General features: G+C 53.7%; 1 protein-coding gene across 1 annotated transcript; it reads right to left on the reverse strand.

Moving 5' to 3' along the window:
- Window positions 1-449: 449 nt before the first annotated feature.
- On the reverse strand, window positions 450-26,271 carry ACSS1 (acyl-CoA synthetase short chain family member 1). Its single transcript, XM_032962879.2, has 14 exons — window positions 25,003-26,271; window positions 18,401-18,497; window positions 15,545-15,744; window positions 15,053-15,228; window positions 14,269-14,421; window positions 13,747-13,894; window positions 12,151-12,288; window positions 11,670-11,762; window positions 11,008-11,120; window positions 10,310-10,436; window positions 9,495-9,622; window positions 8,901-8,964; window positions 8,283-8,404; window positions 450-2,205 (listed from the first exon to the last, which is right to left on the reverse strand). The coding sequence occupies exons 1-14, from the start codon at window positions 25,286-25,288 to the stop codon at window positions 2,032-2,034; spliced, it is 2,019 nt and encodes a 672-aa protein (XP_032818770.1). The 5' UTR covers window positions 25,289-26,271; the 3' UTR covers window positions 450-2,031.
- Window positions 26,272-26,922: the final 651 nt, after the last annotated feature.

Here is a 26,922-nt window from a genome sequence, read left to right on the forward strand (position 1 = left end):
TCTGTGGCAGGTGGTGTCCGAACATAATTTGGGCCTACTTCCCCTAGGTCAGGGGTCAGCAGCCTGCGGCGGCTCCGGAGCCGCACGCGGCTCTCCAAGGACTACTTCGTGACGTTATTTATTAAGGGCAGTCTCATATTCACCACACGGTGCATTGCGGCTCTTCAAATATTGACTTTTTTTTCCAAAGAATTCGAAAAAAATGAGTGTACTTGTTATTTGGGGTTCCGACCCGTGACCTATGTCAACCTCCCCTACTCTTCCTTAAATCAACACCGGTCCTGGCCACACTCAATCCAAACCCATCTCAGATTTACAAGACATTTATCCGCACAAATCGGCACTTGTTCGAGAAAGGGAAAAAAAAGTTAATTCTAAACCCGGTAATGGACTACTTGGACACAGACACAAATCGATTGTGAAGAAAGACGCTCGCTCATATCTCGATGTTAAGTTGCTCATATATATTTTATTATTTGTATATGTACAGATAATACATGTTTTTTTCTCATTCTGCATAAACATTCTGTATTATATTAACGGCACATATTCGTACGAGTGCTCACGTTCCTGTGCATAGGTGTCAAATATTTGTTCAATGACAATAAACATTCAAAAACGGAAAGCACCAGGCTTAAACGGGGACCGTCTGGAGTGCATTTTTAGTTCTCGTCTTTTTTGCGGTGGGGGTGGTTTATTTTTTGTTGTATCCACGGCAGAATAATTCAGCGTTGCAGACAGTCCCGGTTGTTCCGCTTTTTTTAACATTAACAAAACAAAAATCACAGCATTAATAATCATAACCACCACCACCATTGGCCCCCGAGCAAATTAATTAAATCGGGCGGAAACGTTGGAACTGTGCGTTTAAAACAACTCAAGTGCAGAATTCAAGTAAAGTACAAGGGGGGCTAAGGCAAACTGACCCATTGACTCGTGGGAGTAATGCGATAGCAACAAGTCAAGCAGACACAAAAAAAAACACGGACTAAAACGGCAGAGGTCACGTTGGTTCCACCCTTCCCATGTTCAATTACCATTTTAAAATACCTTAAGTTAAAACTTCCACGCGGTTTTTTTTTATTAGCACCTCTTCACGAATTAAGACTGTTGGTTGTTCTTTTAAACGTGCGTATGTTTGCCGTGCTGTTTTTGCCTCTGGAATACATATTTTATATCTACGATACCGTTAAATGCCCCCAACGGACTACGATGGCTATGAGACGATAACCCAGCACCCTTAAAAGCAGTGAAGCCGACCTTAGTGCAAACATGGCAAGATTTGTGGTCCCTTCAACAGATGGTCCCTTCATTATAGGCCCTCTCATACGGATCAAAAGAGCCAAGTATTTATTTGTTTATTGGATGGGGCGAGAGTCCTCTTTGGGGAGACGATGCTGTCTGCTGCTTGCCCTCTTAAACAGCTCACAGATGTTTGGGAAGCAACACCCAAATACGTATTCTTTTTAATTCACCGCTCACACCCCTCCTTCCCTCATCACCGGACACGGCAAGGGGATGATGTCTTTCTCCAACAGCTGATCGACAAATGGCTGTGGAGGAGAATAAGCAAACAGTGCGTCTACAAAACCCAATCGGAGCTCACGGCCTCCCTCGCTAGGCTGTAACTCTCACGTGCAGAGCTCTCGAGATCCCGCAGGCACTTTGGGACGATCGCGAACGTGAACGTGTGCGCTTCGGTTCCCCAAGAGACACGAGGTGACGAACAACTCCGATGCCATCACAGCATCAGCAGCGGAGGAGGAGGAAGAAGCGGAGGATTGGTGGGAATGGGTTAAGGACTGGGTGAGGGATATTGGCGGGGGTTAGGGATGAGGAGAGGGAGTGCTGGCAAGGTGAGGGGGGAGAAGCCAGGAGTGCTGGTAGTGTTAGTGTGAGAAGCGCTTGTAGTGTAAGTGTGAGGAGCGCCGGTCGTGCTAGGTTGAGGAGTACTGGCGGGGTCGTTGTGGTGCTGGCAGGGTTAGGGACGGGGCGGGGTTGGCGTCAGGGCGACGTTGTGCTGTGGCGCGATCACTTCTTCGCCTTCTTCTGCAGCTCGGTGTGAGCGTTGACGATCTCCTGGATGACGTCCGAGTCGTCCAGGGTGGTGAGGTCTCCGAGCTCCTTGGCCTCGTTGGCGGCGATCTTGCGGAGCAGGCGGCGCATGATCTTCCCGGAGCGCGTCTTGGGCAGGCGCTTCACCACCTGGTGGTACACGGACACACGGACGCACGGCGACGTCAAAACACGCAATGACTCACGTGGTGTACACCCAGGCGTGCTAGCCTCTACGCATGCGCGCACACCTGCCAAAAAAAACACACACACACACAACGACGTCGAAACGCACGCACATGCGTAAAAACAACAAAGACAAACATTCCCCCTGTAGTCTCAACAGACTGTTGGGGCTAGTGCTGTTAGCGAGCACCTACGAAGACCGGCACGGCACGCGAAGGGTTGGGGGTCCAGAGCCACGCCCGGCCGCCTTTGTCTCCCCGGCGGCGATGTTTACACACCGCACCAGGTACTCATTTGAGGCTGAGTCGACCTAGGCGAGGCCCAGGCCCGATTCAGATAATCGTCGCTGCTGTTGGCCGTGAATCGAACTCGGGTAGCGCAACGTTACACACATACACAAACACACCCACGCAGGGTTATGAATTCTATGACAGGAATTTAATCAACTGCCAGTTTTTTGCAATGACGCGTGCACTCCCGTCCCACGGAAAGCCGTATTTACAAACGGCCGCCTAAAAAAGAAACAATACGAAACAAATGTGCCAAGGTTTTGTGCCCCCCAAACAATGAGTGGCCACTTGCAGCTGTCAACGGCCAGTGACCGTGGGACGGAGGCGGCGAGAAAAGAATTATCGGCCCTGCTGGCGAGGGTGGGCAGGGCCCTCGGTGGGGTGGGCCCTCGGTGGGGTGGGGCCCTCGGTGGGGTGGGCCCTCGGTGGGGTGTGGTGGGACCCGGTGGGGTGGGCCCTCGGTGGGGTGGGCCCCCAGGAGGCACGTGCGAGGCCACGCGGCTAGCGGTGACTCCACGGCCGTGGCCTCCGTCTCTCACGTGAACGAGGAATTTGACTCCGGCTGCTTGCGTTCTCATTTTCGGTGTGGGGTGACTTTCACAGAGTGTAGCTCCGTGGTTTATATATATATTTATATGTATGCATATACTACCAGAGCATGTTTTTTGTTTGCACATTCACCACAAGTATTTGTGGTTAATGCAACACATGATTCATTGTAAAAGGATTCGGTTTGGTGTTTGAACATCTTAACACAACGGGTTTATACTCTTTGGTTCTTTCGGTAAAGTCACGTAGGTAGAAAAAATCATAGATCACGACGTTTCGATCGCAACAACAAGCGGCCATCATCAGACGTCAGACGGTCGCTTGTTGTTGCGATCGAAACGTCGTCATCTATTATTTCTATTTTGTTTTATTTCTATTTTTCTACCCACGTGACTTTACCGAAAGAACCAAAGAGTATGGATTCCTGCAGTCACGAAAGCTTCAAATTAAGATACAACTGTTTCATTATGGCCAGAAAGGGTAAAACCTATTGTTACATTTATATATTTTTATGACTATGCTTGTTTAGCCAGGAAAATCTTCACCCAGTCTCAGGAGAGTCCTACTAATTTATTGTTTTACAGTGGCAGCACGGTGTTTGGTGTCGCGTGCGATCTCCAGTTGAGTAGTTTGGAGGTAATTCTTTCAGCATTGGGATGTTTGGGCAATACCGGTTACATTCCATGTTTATGTTTTAGCATTGAGAGGAAACCGGAGAACCCGGGAGGAAACTCGTGAAGAACAGGGGGAAAGAATATAAACTGAATTCACTCACTCTCTCTCTGCAGAACAGGGGGGGGATCTACCAATTCCACACAGATAGGCTCCCAAGTTCTGAATCAAACCCAGGCATTTCTTGCTGTGAGGCATCAATGTGGAAATTAAGTGAATGATCTCTATAATCACTACCACTATGTTTGAATAACGGTGGGGGGGGGGGGGGGGGCTTCATCTAGCAGTAGAATTGAGAAACGGCTGTAAATTATCACTTTCAGATTTGTTGTTATTCAATGTTAGAAACGTTGGCTCTGGTAATTATTTTCTTAACAAAATGTACAATCATCTGCCCAGCAGATGTGTCTGCCAATGAGTGGAAACGCAGAGAGGAAGGAGAACAGAACAGCTATTTCCTCTGCTGGCAGTCGCACACATACACACACGCGCGCAGGCAAGGGACAAGCAGTTCTCGGTTTTAAAAAAAAAGTTAGATTTTTGTTTTTTTAAACACGTTGATTGCTGAGATTTGTCTACGTAAAACTAAAAAAACTAAACTATTTTTTATTTTACCAGGCAAGACCCCGCTGAGCTATATTAGCTCTCTTTCAGAAGCGACCTGGCCACAAATGATAGCTCAAAGAAGTGGTTTACCGTGTGGAAATTTATAGCAGCCAAATACTCTTAATGCATGTTTCTAAATGTGGAGGGGAAAATCGGAGAATATCCGTTGGGAGAACATGAAAACTCCAAATATATAGGCGTCAGGTGTCAGGGCCAGGGTCGAACCCACAACCTCCTGATAACCACTCGAGGTCGTTAACATTTCGCCATCACGGCGCCCATGTGTGGCAAACCGGACAGCAGTTTGTGACCTCATAAACAAAAAAATGGGGTTATTATGGGTAATGGGAATTTTTTTTTTATTTAAAGCTTTCGTGACTGCAGTAATTCATATTCTTAGCTCTTTCGGTAAAGTCACATTGAAGGGAAACAATGAAATAATAAAATATATTATTTTGACAGTTTGTGTTATGGTTGAAACGTCGTGAGAATTTTTATGGTTTTATATATATTTAATTATTTTATTGTTTCCCTTCAACGTGACTTTACCGAAAGAGCTAAGAATAGGAAAAAAAACTATTTTAATAACTGTACTATGAACCCAGCGACCCGAGTTCCATTTCCGGCCAGAGTTAACCTCAGTTGACGAGTGATACCTGAACCCTTTGCAAAGCTTGTTATCATTTTTGTTGTTGTTCTAACTATTCCAACGGTTGAGTGTGTGTGCCCTAATTAATTCAATTAACATCGTAATTGATGGGCAGAACAGGCGGCGTGATGGAAAAAGCCAGACCGACTCATTTGTGCTCTGAGCGTCGCGTTCAAATTTAACCCATGTGCAGGAAGATCAGCTGTTGTTGGACCAGGGAATAATAATAATTACTGGCATTGCTGGAGAATGGTCAAGTATGGTCTAACATAGACCTTTCTAAAATAAACTAAAAACTATTTTTTATTTTACCAGGTAAGGCCTACTGAGCTCTGTAACTCTTTTTTCCGAAGCGGCCTGGCTTATCATCGCACGGAAATTCATAGCAGCCAAATACTCTAAAAACGCACGTTGCTAAATGTGGAGGGAAAAAACCGGAGGACCCAGAGAAAAATTCACACGACCACGGGGAGAACATGCCAACTCCAAATATGCAGGTGTCCGGGTCAGGATCGACCCCATGACCTCTTGTCACCGTGGCATTGCTGGTCAGTGCAGGTTGGTGAAGGGGGGGTTGTGGTGGTGGGGGGGGGGAATCCTAGAACCGGTTCAGATGTCACTCGCCACTGATGTTAGCCATGGCTGGAAGTCAAGCTCAGCTGTACCAGGGTTCATGACATGGAGTCCATGGTCGCTCAAATCCTGATTGAAATGGACACTTCACACAGAGCCGGCACACAGGGGCACGTTAACGTACCAAGCATATAAGCCGCTAATCTGCACGTACGAACGTCTGGGAGAACGTTTGCTTGCGAACCGCTCCACCACTTGCAGCGAATGAGGCTTTCGTTTGAGAGTTCACGACGTGAACGTAATTTGTGTGGACGAGGTCAAAAGCACAATAACAAAATAAACCACTGATCTGTGAACCGATAAGTTGACTTATCAGCCCCCACAGTGCTGCTTAGTCCACGAACTTCCCACCAGTGCCCAAGACACCACCTCTCAGCGGCTTTAGACGTGTGACCAACTGAATGTGAAGATACCGCAGCAGCTTTCCCTTGTGGTTCACACCCTCACGTTACGCCGCGGAAAATGTACACCAAAGCTATTACGCCACCACATCTTCGCGAGGCCGGACGTGATGGTGTAAGTTAGTAACGTCCCACGATTGCTGCACCAAGAGTGGTCTCTTGGTGCAAAACCCATGGTGCTGGATAATTCTTTGCAACTTTAGATATGAATGAGCCCACACGAATGTGGAGAGGTGAGCGGGGGGGGGGTGGGGTTGAGGTGTGAGAGTGTGCGGAGGGGAAGTAGCGAGAGAAGACAGGGGGAAGTTAGGAGCGTCCACGGTTGCCTACGTACGGTGCGAAAGATGTTCAACATACGTACGTAGAGACATGGGATAGGGCAAGTTGAAACGGGAAAGGTAGGCGAGTGCGCGGAGAGGAGCAGAGTGAGAGATGAGCGGCACAGAGGCAAGAGAATGCGTGGGGAGGAGAAGGGCGAGACGAGAGAGGAGATGAAGGAAGTGTGCAGGGAAGTCGAGAGGGCGCCGAGAGAATGGAGGAGCAAATCCGGGCCGATGCTCCGTCAATTCCGTGACCTCAGGGTTGCACTTCTTAGGGCCTGTGCAGGATTTACGGCGCCGCTCGTCAAACAGATCGTGCCCTCTTGAGCAGCCGAACCGCAATTCACAACAACAAAGCGACGGCTTTGCCGCACGCAGCCAGCACCCTTGCCTCGGCGGGCGGGCTGGAGAAAGTGTACTCTGACCTCTTGCCAAACACCCCGGTTGCAGACCGACCGATTTGAGCCCGCGGCGGGGGAGGGTGACACGGCGAGAAATGTCCCTCTGTTCCTTCCAAGTAAATGGCCCTCAGGCCCCGTGTTCTCATTTCCACTCGAGTGTCGAATCACGTTCATTCATCGCTCCCTTTTTTCAAGCCAATGTAAATGTGTTGCGATAGGCTGATCTTGCGTTTGATTTTCTTTTTAAAACAAAACAAAACGACATTTTGAAGAAATCTTGTTGGGGGGAACGTTTTGGAGTTGCCAGGGAATAGGGGCAGTGGAGAGAGGGTGGGGGCGGGTAGGGGATCAGCAGTTAGGGTCTATTTGGCCCGGACTTCAAATACAAGTGGTCCATTTGGATCCGAGCCCTGGGACTTAGAAAGGGCCTGACTCATCTGGCACTTTGCCTCGGCGCTGTATGTATGTGTGTATGCTGAACTTCATTCACACTGCACGTAGCAGCCAACTGTGCTAATCGGAGATGCGGGGAAGGATAAGAAAAGCAACTCAAGCAGTTTTAAAGAAATTCGTTTTCAATAATAAAAAATAATGCCGGCTCGTCAGGCTTCGTAGATCCGAAGATATTAAGGGTCAAATATTTGAAAGCCTATAAACAGACAACAAGGCAAGTTCAATAAAAGTGTGCAAAAAAGTGAGTTTTCAATCGAAGAAATGAGGCCTCCAAAAGGCAAGGTCATCCGATCCCGATGGCTCGCCCGTAATAGCTCGGCACGATCGGTGTGGTCAAGCCTAGCGAGGGAGTAGCAGCCAAAGTTCGGAGGCCGTGGGGGGGGGGGGGGACGGGGGGGGGGGTTGGGGGGTGGGGGGAAATCGCCCGAGAGGACGGAGAGACAAAGCCAGCGTGCGTGAGGGGTGGGTAACTCGGTGGACCGTGGACTGGGGCGATGCCTCCGCCCAGCAGTGGGTCAATGGTGGCTGGCGACGCCGATGACGGCGACGATGAGATTTTCCCCCAAAACCGAATGCGCCGCGCCTGTGTGGTCTCGTCAGCCGTGCCGTTACCCCCCAACCCCCCCCCCCCCCCCCACCAGTATCTGTAATCGCTGCCTGCAGAGCCATCGTCGTCGACGACGCGTACGACGCCGGACGCGTCTGCCCCGTAAAACGTTCGTCCCCGCCGACACGTCGTGGAACCTGCATCGCCGTGGCCGGCGGGGGCCACTGCAGCATAATCTCTTTGCTCTACTGCACTCCTCTGTACTTTTTAATCATCTAGCTTATAAAAAAAAACTAAATGCTCTAGAACTGATTTTCCTGTTTAGCTTGTCCTTCAACCCCCCCCCCTGCCCGCACCTCCGATTAGCACGGTTGGCAACGTACGGTGCGAAATAAATTCAACAAGCATACTTACGAACATCCGTGCCGCCCCCCTCCCCGGCCCGTCTACGCTCTCCCCTTGCCAGGCCGCGCCGAGTAGCGTGGCCACCGGCCGGGTTTTTTGCTTTTTTTTTGCTCACCAGGATGTTGTCGGGCACGGCGTATTTGGCGATCTTGGTGGAGATGATGTTGCGGATGTCGGCGACGATCTTATCCTGCGGCTTCTTGATGTTCTCCTTCAGGATCACGAAAGCGTAGGCTCCTGTGGGGGGAGGGCCCAGTGAAGGGGTGGGGTGGGGGGCATCGGGTGAGATGGAGCGTTGGGTGAGCAGTGCAGTGGCGTGCACAGGTGAGGGCACTCTGACCTTGACCCGAGTGTTTGGTGGTTCGGGGGAGAGTCTAAAGTGAACGTGATACCCTGCTCAAATGAGCATTAAACGAGCGATAATCACTGCCCTGAGTCGGTGGTGGAAATTCCTCATTCCTATGGCGGAAGCGAGTGTATCCATTGGGCATTCATAATGCACTGGGGCCGGAGGGGGGGCCCGGGTGTCGGGCTACAAAGAGGGGCGTGGGGGGGGGGCGGTGGGGTTGGGGAGGGGCGGTAGTTTTCATTCCATGCCAGCCACGCTCGACGCCTCTGGTGTGGCACTGCCACAGTGGCAGGTGTCACGTGCACAACTGGTGTACAACTGGTGTGGGAGCATGTAGACTGTTGGGATCCCCAATCTGCTGTCCGTCCCACGCCCGTTGCTGACCTTGGCCCTTGATGTCGTGGGGGCATCCGACCACAGCCGTCTCTGCCACGTCCGGGTGCTCGCCCTGGGCACAGACGGAAGAGTCAGTAAAAAAAATCATCGAAGACGCCCGCGGTAGTGCGTGGCGAAAGCTCGAGAGAAGAGACGGTCTCACGCGTCGGCCTGTCCCGGGAGACGGAGCGTGGAACCAAGACCAGATTGTGATTGACACGCCGACGAATCGTGCGTGGCCACCCCGAGCACGAGCGTCAACCGCGGATCGTCCCAGTTAAGGCCCCACTGAGCCGCACAGCTCTTTTTCAGAAGCGGCCTGACCACAATTGATAGCTCAATAAAGCGGCTTACGATGTGCAAATTTAGAGCAGTCAAAGGATCTAAAAAACGCGTCTCGATTCTAATTGCGAGGTGAAAAACTGGAGTGCCCGGTGAAAAAAATCCACGGGGGAGAGAGACACACACAAGCTCCAAATATACAGGCATCAGGATCGGGATAGAACCCACGACCTCCTGCCTACCAGGCGAGGCATTTAACATCTCGCCGCCGTGACACCCGCGGCCCCAGCTACCGCCCACCGCCCCGTCGCCCGCTCTCACCATGGCGTCCTCCACCTCGGCAGTGCCCAGCCGGTGCCCGCTGATGTTGATGACGTCGTCCATGCGGCCGGTGATCTGGTAGTAGCCCTTCTTGGTGCGGTACGCGCCGTCACCGCTGAAGTAGAAGCCTGGGCGGCACGGTCACGAGTGGTGGCACGGTGGTTAGCGCGACGGAACCAACTATGCTCCTGCTGCTGCAGATGATAACGATGGTGACGATGACAATGATGATCGCAGTAGTGCCAGTGTTAGGAATGCTCGTGATGATGATGATGATGATTGATGATGCTAATGATGATACCCACTGTCCATTACCATCTGTATCAACCAGACAATTATGATGATGGTGATCATGATGGTGATGAGATGCTGCTCCTCCTCATCCTGCCGATGATTCTGATGACAATGCTGCTTGTGGTGGTGATAGTGATGGCGATGCTGTTGCTGCTGCCAATGAGGAGGATGCCAATGTTGAAGATGATCATGGTGACGCTGATTTTGCCGACGATGACAATGACAATGCCGCTGACGATGGCGATGGTTCATGCTGCCGATGCTGCTGATGCTGCCGATGACAGCGCCCAGCAATGACGAAGCCAACCGCCGCCGGATTCTGACAGCGATGACGCCAACGACACGTCGAGATGCAACACCGCCCCAAGTCGCAGAGCGGCAAACGCGGCGGGACCGACCGCGACAGCACGACCCGCTCTCCCGCTCTCCCGCTCTCCCGTCGCTCCCGCAGAGCGACCAGAGGTCACCGCCCACCGCCGCTGAGACGCCGCGAAGCGGCGGCGTCGCGCGCGCGAGCTCACCTGGGTACGCCTTGAAGTAGGTCTCGACAAAGCGCTTGTGGTCGCCGTAGATGGTGCGCGCCATGCCGGGCCAGGGCTGCGCGATGCACAGAGCTCCGTTGGCGTCGTTGCCGCTCACCACCTTGCCCTGGCGGAGGTCACACGGCAGCAGCAGCAGCGGCATGCAAAAGGTTCCGCCGAGGCAGTCTTCAACGGGTACCGCTGGGGTCCAAGCGCCGCAAGGCGAGCGTTGAGGCCGAAACGGAGCACGAGCCGGTGGTGGTTGGTGTGGCCGGAATTTACCAGACCCCAGTGGTCACGCACCACACTGGGTACTCGTATAAGGCTGAGGGAGGCCTAGGGCTGGGTCAGATATTCGTCGCTGTTGGGCGCGTGAGTGAGAATCGAACCTCGGGTGACAGCAAAGTACGCGCACGCGCGCGAAAAGGCACACACACGGAGAAAAGCCACTTAAAGTTCTGCACAGATCGATCTAGGAATCCACACTGCTCGACTGCAATCTGCAGGCCGCTTCGGAGCCCAAGGCTCCAACAACCTAGTATTGCCACAAATCCTCCCGTCCGAGTGCTAACCAGGCTAAAAATCTGCTTAACCTTGGGAGATCCAGCAAGGTCGGGCGCATTAAGGGCGAACGCTTACATCTTTGCGTGATCCACCAATCCTGCCCCTCCTGTCCCCCCCACCCACCCGGGTCTCACCTTGTCGTCCAACAGGGCCGGCTGGATTCCCAGGAAGGGCCTCATGGCCATGGCCGGGACGATCTCTGCATTGGGCTCTGAGGGCCGGGGGCTGATGCAGATTCCTCCAGTCTCTGGGTGGTGCGCAAAGACAAACGGTGATTAGAAGAACACAATGATACCGGCTTAGGTAATTCTTCATCATCGTCAATGTCGTCGTCGCCCATGATCCATCTACTTATGACTTAAGGTCTCTCTAGTCTATCACAAAAGGCATCATACTCTCTCATTCTGTCCCTGTCTCTCCGTTTTTTATTCCCCCTCTCCTTCTCTCTCCATATATCTGTGCTTGTGTCTCTTTTATTCTGTTCCCACACCCCACCCCCCCCCCCCATATTTCCATTCCCCCCAAATCTGTCCCCCCGCTAATTCTGTCTCTCTGTCTCGATAACGTCCTCTCCTGTTCATCTCTCTGTTCCTGTTTCCTCCGTCTCTCTTGGCCTTCTATCTCCCTCTCCTACCCTTTCCACCCCCCATCCTTCTGCCCCGCTGTCTCTACGACCATCCTTGTCTGTCCGCCCATCTCTCTTTTCCCTCCGTCCCTTCTCCCGTCTCTCCATCGTCAGTCCCTCCGCGACCCCCGCCCCGGCCGGCACTCCGTCTCCCGTCCCCGGGCGACTCACCGCTCTGCCACCAGGTGTCCACCAGCGCGCACCGCCCCTCTCCCACCACCTTGTGGTACCACTCCCACGCGTCCGTGTTGATCGGCTCGCCCACTGCGAACGCATCGGTCACAATCGTCGGTCAGCGCCGCGAGCAACGCCGGCGGAAGAACTTAACCCTTTCCCGTTCCGAGACGTCTACAGCGTGGAGTTCCGCTCACCGCTGAATCTGGGAACACGCGAGCGGCTCGGCGTTAACTTCATTTGGAGAGGCGCAGCAGCGCCATTGTTCTCAAAGACATTGTACTTCACCGCAGGGAACCGTAGCGACACGACCGCACTCTACGATAGCAGAAAATCTTCGGAGTGCGGGAGCGGCGATTCGTCGCCGCGTGCCGACCGACCGTAGGGAAACCGGAGGGGGGCTTGCGCCAGAGCCCTCTGCGTGGACGACTCCGAAAAACACCGCTGACTGACCAACCCCTTGGCACGGGCGACTCACCCGAGCCGAGGATGCGCAGGGAGGAGCGGTCGTACTTGTGCACCCACTTGTCGCCGTGCTTGATGAGCAGGCGGATGGCGGTGGGCGCGCCATAGAACTGGTTGATGCGCAGGCGCTGCACGGTCTCCCAGTAGCGGCCTGCGGACGGGCAACGTGAGCGTCGGCGTCCTTGCCGTCGGTGGTGGCGGCGGTCATCTTATCGTCGTCGCGGTCACCGTTGTTATAATTTGTATCGCTCTCACTGTCGTCACGGTTCTGATCGTAATCTCTACGCCGGTGGCTTCTTCATCATCATTATCATCATTGTCGTTGTCGTCATCAAAACTGTCCACGTCCTCAAATCATCATCATGACGACCATCGTTATTATGTCCGAATCATCATTAGCACGGTTGGCTATGTATGGTGCGAAAGAAGTTCAACATACATACATCAAGCGTTTTATTGTCAGTCATTATCATCACTATAGTCTATTAATTCATCATGACAATAATAGTTTTCATTCATCATCATCATCATCCTCGTCATCCTTGTTCCCACCATCGTCATCATCATCATCACAATCCACCCCATACACTAGCATATACCTACTATAATTAATAATCATGAGCAGGTGACGTCACTCCGCATGCAGCACCCTCCCCCCTCATTAATAATCATGTGCAGGTGACGTCACTCCAAATCGAACAGCCGCCCTCATTAATAATCAAGAACAGGTGACGTCCTCCAAATGGACACCCCCCCCCCATTCATAAATTAGCGGATGACGTCACTCCACATGGGGGCCGAGGCGCCTCCCCCCCCCCCCCCCTCCTCGGCGTCAACTGATAACCCTCACGACAAAGGCATAACCCTCACGTCACGTGATCTCCGTCACGCTGTTGAGACATCAAAGTAAAAAGGACGTCGTGATAAACAAGGGATTATAACCTTTAAATGATATAGGTATGTGTCACCGCGGCCTTACAAATTGCACACGCATTGATGCAATGAATATATCACGTCGCAGTCTGCTTTTTCGCTTGCAAGTTTTAGATTTACTGCAATACACCCGTCCTTGGACAGGCAAAAGGATAGTTTACAATAAACATGATAATCATCATCATCGCAGTAAAAACATTGCAATTCCAAAGTTCAGGGCCTGTATTCCATTTTTATTTGTGGGCTGGCAATCTCAAGCCTCCCATTAATGAAAAAAAATATCCCACCTCAGAAAGGTGGGATGTCAGGAGTTGATGAGGTCAGGAGGGTGGGAGGTCAGAAGGGTGAGAGGTCAGGAGTTCATGAGGTCAGGAGGGTGGGAGGTCAGGAGGGTGGGAGGTCAGAAGGGTGAGAGGTCAGGAGTTCATGAGGTCAGGAGGGTGGGAGGTCAGGAGGGTGGGAGGTCAGGAGTTCATGAGGTCAGGCGGGTGGGAGGTTAGGAGGATGGGTAGTCAGGAGGGTGGGAGGTCAGAAGGGTGGGAGGTCAGGAGTTCATGAGGTCAGGAGGGTGGGAGGTCAGGCGGGTGGGAGGTCAGGCGGGTTGGGAGGTTAGGAGGGTGGGTAGTCAGGAGGGTGGGAGGTCAGGAGTTCATGAGGTCAGGAGGGTGGAACTCACCGGGGTCGGGGTACACGGGCGTGCTCTCGAACAGCACGGTGGTGGCCCCGTTGCACAGGGGTCCGTACACCACGTAGCTGTGCCCCGTGATCCAGCCGATGTCTGCGACGCAGCCGAACACGTCGCCCTCGCGGTGGTCAAACACGAACTGGGCCGGGGGCGGTGCGGGGGCACGGGAGAGAGGTGACAGAGGGGGACATCGCAACAATTCATCCACCAATCCCGTCAACCCACGACCCCCCCCCCCTCTCCCCCACCAGGTATAGTTCTATCCAGGCTGAACTCTGCTTAGCTTCTAAGATCTGGATGATTAAATAACTTTGCTGTAGTTTTTTTGTTCACCCACCATCACACTGGACAACCTCAGTGAGAATATTTTTCACGCCCGGCACACCACGTCCATCATACCGCTTGCTAACGACTGTGCTTAAACGCCAATCGCGTCCCACCTACTGCGGCCGAGCCAGAGGCCTGAACAGAACGTCGAGCGAGAAGCGCAAGCGGCTGGGTGGCAGCGCCCACCTGGTGGGTGAGCGAGGCGTAGAGCAGGTAGCCGGCCTGGGTGTGCACCAGGCCCTTGGGCTTCCCCGTGCTGCCTGAGGTGTAGAGCAGGAAGAGGGGGTCCTCGCTGTCCATCACCTCCGGCGCGCACGACGACTGCTGCTTCGCCAGGTCCTGTCCGTGCGACACGACATCGCGATGGTTACCACGGTTGATGGTGTTTACAACGACGACGGTGACGGTGATGATGAAGATGATGGTGGTGGTTACAACGACGATGGTGACGGTGATGATGATGATGGTGGTGGTTACAACGACGATGGTGACGGTGATGATGATGATGGTGGTGATGGTGATTATGATGAAGATGGTGGGTTACAATGAGGGTGATGATAAAGACAACAAAGATTATGATGATGACAATGATGATTCTGACAGTGATGATTATGATTGTCAGGATTATGATTATGACAATGATAATGATGGTGACAATGATGATGATGAACAACATCAAAAGTTGAAGATAATTACAACAACAACGAAGCCAACAGCAATCGGTGTCACGTGGTGGTTCGGTCGTTGTGTTGCCTGCAGCTTGGTGGTTGTGACACGTGGCGAGTGGTGTGGTGCCACGTCGAGATCGGTGGTTGCACTGTGCGGTGGGTGGGTGCCCGTCAGGCGGTGTTTGTAATCGAGTGTCGGGTGGTGGTCGCGTGAGACGATCCCCGCCCGCCCCTCCGGGCACGCCACCGACGTCACAGAACGACCCGTCACGAGGCCGCCGCAGCGGTGTCCGCTCGCTCACCTCCTCCAGGGGGATGTCCAGGGGCCCCGCGCGCTTCTTGGCCTCGTCGCCGCCGGCCAGGAAGACGCGCTTGACGCAGGGCGACGCTCGCACCGCCTCGTCCACCACCCCCTTCAGCTCCACCCGCCTGCCGCCACGGTCGCTGCCGACCGCCGTGATCACCGTCTCGCAGTTCGCTGCGGAGAGACGATCGACCGGGTGTTGGCCGCGATCCGTCTACTGCTGCCGGGCGACTGCCTCCACCCGCCGCCGCCGCCGCCGCCGGGAGGCGTCGTCCAGATGATGTTAAGTTTCGATGGCTCAACGGCGCGCCGAGGAACCGCAGACGGACCGGCGCTACCAACCATTGCCCGAGCTCTGCGGTCCTCCGTTGCATAATAACCCGCGATCAGTACGGTCGGCTACGCACGGCTTCCGAAAGAAGCCCGTACCTACGCGCGCACATCACGGTGCGTTCGGCCGATGGGTCGAGGGTCCGCGCGCGAGTCTCACCGTTGCGGATGCGGTCGGCGAGGGCCTCGGCACTGAAGCCGGCGAACACCACGGTGTGCACGGCGCCGATGCGGGCGCAGGCCAGCATGGAGGCGACGGCGATGGGGTTGGACGGGAGGTAGATGGCAACGCGGTCGCCCTTCTTCACGCCGCGCGAGCGCATCGCGTTCGCCATGCGGCAGGTGAGCTCCAGCAGCTCCCTGAGGACACGCGGGCGGCGGCGTCGTCGTTAGCATTGTCGTCGTTGTCGTCATCATCGTCGTCGTCATAGTCGTCATCGTCATAATCATTGCCATCGTCATCATTATCATCGTCATCATCATCATCGTTTTCGGTCGTCATCATCATAATCAGTGCCGTCGTCGTCATCATCATCATCATCAATCAGCACCATCAGCAGCAGCAGCAGGAACGTCAGATAAACTGCTGTCATGCACGATGATGAAGAGCCGTAGCGCCAAACGTCGCCTGCTTTGTGTTCGTTTTCCTTTGAAGGCCACGCACGGCGGTGTTATTTGCACGGAATGTGTTGCCTTGTTTTTAGTCTTTGGTTCTTTCGGTAAAGTCACGTAGAATGAGAATAAAATGATAAAATAAAATAACACAATAAAATTCTCACGACGTTTCGGCCACAACACAAGTGGCCTTCATCAGGTGAAGGGACTGGACTGTCCAGAGGACAGCGTTGGAGTGGAGACAGCCAAGCCCAGATGAAGGCCGCTTGTGTTGTGGCCGAAACGTCGTGAGAATTTTATTGTGTTATTTTATTTTATTATTCTATTCTCATTCTACGTGACTTTACCGAAAGAACCAAAGAAAATGAATCCTTGCAGTCACGAAAGCTTTAAATCGTTTTTAGTCGTTCGTGCGCCACTGCCAACGCAGCAGCATCGCCAAATCAATGTTTTATAGAGACACGTGGTAGCAATAGCAGCCATTGAAATAATGGGAATGATTTTTTTATTATAACGTTGCCTCTCCTCCTATATGCCTGGGCAGCTCAGAGAACTTTACATCACATCAGCACATTTGAAAGGAGGCACTCCCAGTATGTCTAGGTATGTATGTTAAACTTATTTTGCACCGTACGTGCTCATCGGAGCTGCGGGGAAAGGATGACAAACTAAACACAAAAAGGTGACTAAGCAGCACCTGGCCTGCAAGCGGACACGAGTGTGGCAGTAGGGGTCATTGACCGCTACGTGCGGTCCCAACTGAAACAGCAAATGCAGCTGCAGCGTCATCATGAGCAGCAGTAGCGGCAGCAGCAGAAGCAGCTACAGAAGCAGCAGCAGCAGCAGTAACAGCTACATTAACAGCAGGAGCAAAATAAGCGGCAGTAGCATCAGAAACAGCTGCATCGCCAGTAGGTGCAGCATCATCGTCATCATCAGTAGCAACAGTAACAGCACAAGCCGGAGAAGCCCCACCAGTGGGCAGCAATAATTATCATTATAATCACCAGCTGAACCAGCAATTGTCATCAATGCCATAACAACAACAATAATGTCATCCAATCTCCATTGTCGTATTCAAACAGTAATCAGTAGGAACCTTGTGTCATTGTGCCACCCACTGTTGAGACCAGTACTGGTACAGCAACTGGGACCAGGACTGGCTGGTACCTAGACGGGTCATGCGACTGGTCGCATTAGCTGCGCTATATGCCTGGTACTTGGGACGGGAGCTATGACGGGTTACCTGGACTGATATAGCATGCCTGGCCCTTGGACTGGGACTTGGTAAGAACCACCAGTACCGCGACTGCTATCTGGAGGACTGGGTGCTTATTCCGGGGACTATGGCTGGGTCTATCGTTGGGAAGGGACTGCGATTGACTGAGAGTGCCTCGGGGTACTTGGGACTGGTTGCTGTGGCCGGCGCAGTGGCACGGGTCGAGTGTTCTGCGTCGCTGCGACGGCGGCGGCGATGTGACTACGGTGGGGTGTAGGTGATGGTGTGACCACGGTGGGGTGTAGGTGGCGGTGTGACCACGGTGGCCTGTAGGTGACGGTGTGACTACGGTGGGGTGTAGGTGACGGTGTGACCACGGTGGGGTGTAGGTGACGGTGTGACTACGGTGGGGTGTAGGTGACGGTGTGACTACGGTGGGGTGTAGGCGGTGGTGTGATCAGGGTGAGGTATAGGTGACGGTGTGACCACGGTGGGGTGTAGGTGACGGTGTGACCACGGTGGGGTGTAGGTGACGGTGTGACCACGGTGGGGTGTAGGTGGCGGTGTGACCATGGTGGGGCGTAGGCGGTGGTGTGACCACGGTGGGGTGTAGGTGGCGGTGTGACCATGGTGGGGTGTAGGTGACGGTGTGACCACGGTGGGGTGTAGGTGACGGTGTGACCACGGTGGGGTGTAGGTGACTGTGTGACCACGGTGGAGTGTAGGTGACGGTGTGACCACGGTGGGGTGTAGGCGGTGGTGTGACCACGGTGGGGTGTAGGTGACGGTGTGACCACGGTGGGGTGTAGGCGGTGGTGTGACCACGGTGGGGTGTAGGTGACGGTGTGACTACGGTGGGGTGTAGGTGGCGGTGTGACCATGGTGGGGCGTAGGCGGTGGTGTGACCACGGTGGGGTGTAGGTGACGGTGTGACCACGGTGGGGTGTAGGTGACGGTGTGACCACGGTGGGGTGTAGGTGACGGTGTGACTACGGTGGGGTGTAGGTGACGGTGTGACTACGGTGGGGTGTAGGTGACGGTGTGACTACGGTGGGGTGTAGGTGACGGTGTGACCACGGTGGGGTGTAGGTGACGGTGTGACCACGGTGGGGTGTAGGTGACGGTGTGACCACGGTGGGGTGTAGGCGGTGGTGTGACCACGGTGGGGTGTAGGCCTCTCACTTGTAGGTGATTTTCTCGTGGGTACCGGGCGTGTCCTTCTCCCACAGGAGCGCCACTTTGTTCGGAGTCCGCTCCGCATGCCGGTCCAGGCAGTTCACTATCAGGGGGACCACACGAGCAGGGAACACAGGGTCAGACATTTGGAGACATACACACGGACTTTAGCGGCAAGTGCTGTTAGCGAGCACTTATCAAGGCCAACACGAGGGGAAGATGTGACCAGCACCACGCCCGGCTGACTTTGTCTCCCTAGTGGCGATGTTTATACACCGCACCAGATACTCATTTGAAGCCGAATCTACCTAGGGGAGGAGGCCCAGGACCGGTTCAGATAATCGTCAGGGGTGTTGGTCCGCCAGGTTCGTAGCGCAGCGCGCTAACCGCTACACCACCACACGGGGACACGTGGGAGGAACATGGGGCATACGCATGGTGAGGCACGGGGAGTCACATGATGAAGACACGTGGTAAACTCATCGGGAGGCACGTGGAGACACGTGGAGACACATTGTGAGACACGGGGAGTCACATGATGAAGACACGTGGTAAACTCATCGGGAGGCACGTGGAGACACGTGGAGACACATTGTGAGACACGGGGAGTCACATGATGAAGACACGTGGTAAACTCATCGGGAGGCACGTGGAGACACGTGGAGACACATTGTGAGACACGGGGAGTCACATGATGAAGACACGTGGTAAACTCATCGGGAGGCACGTGGAGACACGTGGAGACACATTGTGAGACATGGGGAGTCACATTATGAAGACACGTGGTAAACTCATCGGGAGGCACGTGGAGACACGTGGAGACACATTGGGAATACGCATGGTGAGGCACGGGGGGAGTAACGTGGAGACGCAAGAATAACGCGAGGGAGACACGGTGGCGTCACTGGGGACACACGTGAAGAGTCGCGTGGAGACACACGTGGACACGCTGGCGAGCGCGCACATCAATCAGCCCGTCCTAGGACCTGTCGCGACTCGCAGTGCAAGCTTCAGGTGCGCAGACCTGTCGGCTCGCATCTCTCTGGACGACGTCAAGCGAACAACACCGACTGGCCAGGTGGGTCAGTGGATGGAGAGAGCGGCTCACAGTCGGAAGGGTGCCATTTCAAATTATGCGTTGGGGGTTGATCCAGACCATCATCTCTCCGGTGGGGGCGGGGGGGTTGGTCGCTAAAATAGCACCACTTTGTGGGTAAGTGAACGGCGGTTGCTGTCCCATGGATGAGAACCTCCGCCCCCGTCATAAGAATGTGGAACTTCCACCACTTCTTAACCGCTCCCACCTGTTCTCCTGTCACCGTAACTACACCACCACTTTTATAGTTGTTGTAAAGCGCCACGGATTAAGGCGCTATGCACATCTGTTTAAGATAAGCTGTTGCACATTGCAAATGTAGTCGTATTTACACGGAGAAGGCAAACACAGCAAGTATGTGAAGAAGGCAGTCTCTGCGCGGAGTTGGGGGTGCAACTTCCTCCCACGGGAAACATAAATTCAGTGATACAAGGAATTGGCCACAAATGCCAGGGCAGGAGCGGTGGTGCAGTGGTTGGCGCCCCCTGCACCATGAACCCAACCCCCTTTGGCGGGGACGGGGGAGGGGGGATCCATTGCGGGACACGGCTACGTACGGCGCGAAAAAAGTTCAACACACACACACGCGTCCATCAGCGGCGGAGTGATACCCGAACCAGTCCTGACCATCGCAGCACCCCGCTGCGCCAACTCGCAATTGACCAGCAGTGGTGAAGTACGGTCAACAACACTGAGCCCGTGAGAAACACGGCGTGAGGAAGGGGGGGGGGGGCAGGTCGATCGTGGGGCTTCTTGATAAGATATGGGTGGGTGGGAGATGAGGTGTGTGTAGAACTTCTTTCGCACCGTACGTCGCCAAACGCGTTAAATCGGAGGTGGGCGGGTAGTGTGGAAAGGACCCGGTTCATATTTCGCTCGCCACTGACGTCAGCGGTGGCCGTCGATTGAACTCTGGATCTCCGGGGTTCGGAGCGTAGGGCGCTAACCGTTGCGCCACCGCTGCCCTCCCCTTCGATATGCTGTGCGGTAGTACTGTGCTGGATAAAAAATGTGTCCAAATTGTGATCGTATTTGGTTGGGGGTCACCGTTTCACAACCGTGGCCGTGAACGTCTTCAGCTGTTCCTTTCCCACGCATGCAATGAACCACCGCCACCGGCCACCGCCATCATCACCGCCACCACCACCATCGCCGCCACCACCGCCACCATCATCATCGCCGCCACCATCATCACCACCACCACCGCCATCATCACCGCCACCACCACCATCGCCGCCACCATCATCACCACCACCACCGCCATCATCACCGCCACCACCACCACCATCGCCGCCACCACCGCTACCGACACCACCGCCACCACCACCATCATTACCGCCACCATCATTACCGCCACCACCACCACCACTGACACCACCACCATCATCACCGTCACCATGATCACCGCCACCACCACCATCATCATCGCCGCCACTACCGACACCACCACCACCACCGCCATCACCACCACCGCCACCACCATCATCACCGCCACCACCACCGCCGCCACCACCACCACCACCGACGTCCCTTAAAGGAGCTCGCGGTGCGAGCTGCGAGCCTAAATCCACACACCAATTTGAATGTTTATTGCCAGGGCTGCCACACTCGACTGTGTGGACAAAAGTCGCGTTGATTTGGGACATTAATTCATTAATTCCTTGGAGACCCCACGGAGTATTTCACCACCCCCCCCTCTCCTCGAGATTGGTGCCCTCACGTTCAAAAAGTAAAGTCCCCAAGCGAAAATTCCTCCAGCTGCAATGGACGCATTGAGGCAATTTGGTGCTATTCATCACCCCCCTCCCCCCCCCCCCGTTTACAGCACTGCAGAGCCAGTGATGGAAATTCCACATTCCTTTGTTCACAACCACGATTGATTTCCCCCGCCCACATTCCCACTATTAAAGAGGCGATTGAATAATGAACGTTTCGTGTTTGTTGTATTTATCGGTGTGCAGTACTTCACGACGTTGTGGTTTCTGTTTACAGTGTAAGCAAATTGCATTCATGGTATATTATTATACTATTACTGTATTTTATACTCTTTACTGTATGACTGTTTATTATTATTATATAACTATATATTATATTACAGTATATTATAATGTTATTACTGTATATTATTATTATATTATTATTATTAACTTGTGTTTTTTTTTTTATTGCATGCATTCATCGGTAACGAACCGGGGGAAATATTCGGGATCTGTCCATGCGAGCTGAACAACAAGCTTCCATCCCCACCCAGCTCCAATTCGGCGCAGCGCTTTCATCCAATTGTACCGTAAGCCTGTCTTGCGACAAGGCGGTAAACATAGACATCGAGTTCCAATGTGGAGGGGGGGGGGGGGCTATGAAGAAGGGTCATTGGCCGGAACGTCGCCTGTTACATGTGTTTTATTCAAGGCCGCAGCGTCACCGACGAATGTCTAGAGTTGCGTGTGTTTAAGAGTTGCCTCTTGTTGCACCGCTAAATTATTTGCTTATTTAAGGATTAAGATCGGTTGATCTCTCGGCTGCGCAAACAAATGAATGGGTCATGTTAAACCCAATGACCCGACTTCATTCAGTCCACTTCCCAATTCAGCATTTGGTAAACATCACCACTGGGCAAAGTGGCGTTGATTAGCGAGCACCTATTGCGCACTCGGCCGACACGCACGGCCGCCTTTGTCTCCCCGGTGTTAATATTCACGTGCGAAAATGTTTACACGACCCACCCGGACCCCCCGTCCACGCAGCTCATACATTGTGGGTACGCAACAGTTAGTTGATAACACAGGTCGCGCGTGGTGGGGTAAAGTGTGGGTATACTCCCACCTCTTCCGAGACGTCTGGCCATTGTGGAAGAGTAGACCAAAACACCCCCTGGGGGAGGATAAGGGGGGGTGGGGGCTCCTAGTGGAGGTCCTTCCGCCAGCAGCGGCGTGAGCGAGCTGTTGCAGGACTGTGCCTTTAACTTTCACACCGCCGCATCTCAGGCTCGCGAGAGGTCTTGGTCTAGCAGTGTTTTAAAGTTCAAGACCCACCGATTACGCAGCGCGGTTGGCTACGTACGGTGCGAAAGAAGTTCAACGTGCACGACTGAGTCGACCATGGGGGTGCGGTGGTAGGGGGGGGGGCACACACTGGACCACTCGCCACACTGGGCTATTGTCCATGGCGGGGTGTTGAACCCGGGTGGCGAGCTATAGGAACCAGCTCCACCACCGCCACCAACTTCACTGCTCCCCCGGCAACGCTCGCTTGTAAATCCTCCTCCTGATCACGCGAACGCGCGCGTGCGTTCGCGTGTGTGACAGCGCCGCTCTCCGTGCTGTAAACACTCCGACTAGCGCGTGCGAGTTCGTTGACTCTTGTGTGTTGTGTGTGCGCGTGTTTTCCTGTATGTGTGTATGTGTGCATGTGCATTGGGGAGCGGTGGTGTAGCGGTTAGCGCGCTGCGCTATGAACCTGGCGACCCGGGTTCGATTCCCGCTCACGGCCAACATCAGTGACGATTATCTGAACCGGTCCCGGGCCTCCTCTAGGTCGACTCAGCCTCAAATGAGTACCTGGTGCGGTGCGTAAAAGCATCGCCACTAGGGATACAAAGGCGGCCTGGCGTAGTGCTGGCCACCCACCCCCTCGTGTGCCGTTCTGGCCTTCATAGGTGCTCGCTAACAGCACTTGCCCCAAACGTCTGTTATGGGTATATGGGGGATCTATGTCTTTGTTTGCTAAAATCACTTGGCCGTAGAGCCTGCCAAGGGCTACACGGAACCTTTGTCTTTTGTGGAAACGTTGACATAAACTCACACGCATCTCTGCCACTATTCACCCAACAGGTGCTCATGATTTGACCACTTTTAGTCGATCGGCAGATCGCATGTGGTGGGGTAAAGTGTGGGTACTCCAACCTCTATCCAAGACGTCTGGTCACCGTGGAAGAGTAGGACAATTACCTCCTAAAGGGGCTCTCTAGAGCTCGTCCGCGGGAGCCCTTCTGCCAGCAGTGGCGTGAGCAAAGCAATTGCAGGGCTGCACCTTTACCATTACACTTAAACACAGCTGCACACAAAGACAAAGGTCTCCCGTATTGCCTGGACACTGTCGGGGCAAGTCCAAGACCACCTATCAAGGCCGACACGGCACACGAGGGGGTGGGTGGCCAACACCACGCCGGGCCGCCTTTGTCTCCCCAGTGGCGATGTGTACACACTGCACCAGACACTCATTTGAGGCTGAGTCGACCTAGGGGAGGCCCATGGTCGGTTCCGATCATCGTCACTGGTGTTGGCCGTGAGCGGGAATCGAACTCGAGCTAAGCGCTACACTACCGCTCTTCATTACAAACACAGACACACCTATCCACACACACACACCGACACACCTTATCACACACACGCATTCGCACACACCCACCCATCAACACCCAATCATGAAGACAAAAAAGACACACCCACACACACAAAAAGAGAACCTCCAGTATAGCCTTCAACTGCTGTTGGGGCAAGCGTCCCTACACACAGACACACATCCAAACGTACACACGTTGACAGCTAAACACACACACACACACAAACTCCCACGCACAACAGCCACAGATCCTCGGTGTATCCTAAAACAGCCTCTTGGCGCAAGTGTCGTAACAAAGACAAAGATCAACCCTTGTAGCCTCGACAGGATGTTAGGGCAAGTTTGATGTTCGCGAGCACCTATGAAGGCCGGCACGCGGAACACGTGGAGTGGGGGGGTGGGGTGGGTAAGAGGGCACTCGAGGGGGTAGACAGAGTCGCGTTGTCCGCACACCGACCTACGGGAGGCCCAGGGGCCGACAATAGTCACACTCGTGTTGAGAAGTGCCATGCACACAGGCACCCACTCATACGCGCACAGAGTGTGGATGGGGTGAGTTGATTGTTCGCTTGCGTATGGCAGCACTATGATTCAGGAGCTAAATGACAATGTTGCGAGGTCTGCTAATCACGGCAAAGAGGGCTTCATGAGTCTTGCTGTTTCTCCTCCGTTGAATGAACGCGGACTACGGTGGTTTACCATGCGGCCCATAGTTCGGGTTGCATGGCCACGCGCACACACAGGTACCCACCCTCACAGAGTGGGTGAATAAGTGAGCGAATAAGTGAGCGAGTGAGTGAGCGGGTAAGCGAATTGGTGACACGCTACGCGTTGCACACACACACACAGGCACCCACCCACACACGCACAGAGTGAGTGAGTGCAAGAGCGAGCGAGCGGGCGAGTGCAAGAGTGAGTGAGTGTAAGGGTGAGTGAGTGTAAGGGTGAGTGAGTGCAAGAGTGAGTGTAAGAGTGAGTGAGTGTAAGAGCGAATTTGTGCAATAGTGAGTGAGTGCAAGAGTGAGTGTAAGAGCAAATTTGTGCAATAGTGCGTGCAATAGTGAGTGAGCGCAATAGTGAGTGAGCGAGCGAGTGAGCGCAGGAACGAGTGAGTGCGAGAGCGAGTGAGTGACACGCGACGCTGGTTGTGTGTGTGTGGGGCGGTCCTCACCGCTCACGTTGATGTTTCCGCCGGTGAACCACGAAATGCGGCCCGCGTCCATGTCACAGTCGCGCACCTTGTTGAAGGCGCGATCCCAGCGTAGGCGCTCCTTGGCCGCCTGGCCCCAGAACGCATCTGGCTGGTTCAGGGCCATGTCCTTGAGCTCGGCGTAGGGCCGATCCGCGATCGGACCTACGCCGGCGCTCGCCAGCCCGCGAACCGACACGCAGACGCCGCGTGGCAGGCGCAGCATCGCCCGGCCTCCCAGCCACCCGTACACCACTGCAGTTGCCATGTCTAGCACACACGCGCGTGTGTGTGTGTCTGCCTGTTTAAACTCTTTGCGTGGCTGAGTGTATGGGTGCGTAAGTGCACGCGTGCGTGTGTGTGTTGTGCGTGTTGTGTGTGGAGGAGAGAAGCTCACCGCGGCAGAGTCGGGGTGTGAACGCGCAATTTAAGCTCCTGCGCCGAGTCTCCGCCTCCAGGAAATATTTTGCTGCGGGTCGTACGAGTGGGTGCGGGTGTTGGGTAGGGATGGGTGGCTGGATGGAGATAATGATGGTGGTGGTGGTGTGGGTGCGCGGGTGGAGCTCACGTTCAGGGGTTGGTGGAAGAGGAGGTGGTGGTGGTGGTGGGAGGAGGTGGTGCTTCAGTCCACGGTGCTTGACAAGGAGGGTCTTGTTACGTGGAGGGATTCGGAGAGGGGATACCCCCCCCCCCCTCAAGTTCGAGAGGCTCGAGTGTGAGTGAGCTCCACTTCAAAGGGGCGCTATGAGTGGGTTACTCGCGTACAGCGTTGGGTTTGCTCTTTCAGAGACGAGGTTTGTATGGTTGTCGCGATCTGATTAGCATTCATAACCGTCATACACCATTATATTTCTCATTGTCATCGATCATTAATCGTCATTATTCATCAGAACATCAACAGGCCGCCGCTGTACGCAATTCCTTCAATAAATGTAAACTCAAAAACAAAAAAAACCCATGGAAATTCCATTGCTGGGCCGCAGAGTTTGCGGGCATGCAAAACTCCACGAACTCCCGGCCAGAGTACGCTCATGTCACGCAGACCTCGACAGTGGCATTTAGCCCCTGAACCCCATTGCCATTGGCAAGAAACAAAACTAACAACGATGATAATTCGTCAACAGCAATCTTCATTTTGATTTAAAGCTTTCGTGACTGCAGGGATTCATATTCTTGGTTCTTTCGGTAAAGTCACGTAGAAGGGAAACAATGAAATGATAAAAATATAAAACAATAAAATGATCACGACGTTTCGACTGCAACACAAGCAATCATCATCAGTATAAACGTCGTGATAATGTTTTTGTTTTATATTTTCATTATTTTATTGTTTCCCTTCTACGTGACTTTACCGAAAGAACCAAGAATATAGCAATATTCATCTTCATTGCCAACATTCGCCATCATCATCGTCGCTCATCCACGCCCGATATTGCTTGCCACATGCAAACTCAAAACCACGCAGTGTTCACACTCGTTGCATTTTATCTCAACTCAGCTCTCCTTTGCAAAAAATAAAAAAAACGACAATACTGCTCTGTGTGTTTTCATCATCATCATCATCATCACCTTCAGCCATGCTTCGTCCACCGCTGGATGAGCACCCCCACACCAAGTCTCCGTCATATCTCCACGGTCCCTTGTGCCTGCTCGTCTCGGCCGTCCACCCCATCATCCATGACCCCTTGCAGGGACCGTGTCCTGGCTCCGGCCAAACTTCCATTTTCCCTTCCAGTAACAAAGTTCATGGCGTTGTTCTCTCTCTCTCCGTGTGTGTGTGTGTGTGCGGGGCGGGCGGGGGGGGGGGTCATCTCAACTTTCTCTCGTGAATTCATCGAGCCCGGCGTTTTACCTCCACAATCATTTGCAGAAAAGACCCCCCTTAGGCTACAGGGGTGTTTA

This window comes from Petromyzon marinus, chromosome 29 (genome assembly GCF_048934315.1).
Source record: "Petromyzon marinus isolate PM22_M1 ecotype Great Lakes invasive population chromosome 29, UKy_Petmar_22M1.pri1.0, whole genome shotgun sequence".
NCBI lineage: Eukaryota > Metazoa > Chordata > Hyperoartia > Petromyzontiformes > Petromyzontidae > Petromyzon > Petromyzon marinus.

Bases quoted from the DNA above. Each gene is read 5' to 3' on its own strand.
- ACSS1 (XM_032962879.2), bottom strand. From the start codon at position 25,288: ATGGCAACTGCAGTGGTGTACGGGTGGCTGGGAGGCCGGGCGATGCTG. The intron at 13,895-14,268 runs GTGGGCGCTGCC...CCCCCGGCCCAG, and splicing joins ACGCCTCGCTCACCCACCAG to TTCGTGTTTGACCACCGCGA. The intron at 9,623-10,309 runs GTGAGCTCGCGC...CGTGCCGCCCAG, and splicing joins CTACTTCAAGGCGTACCCAG to GCTTCTACTTCAGCGGTGAC.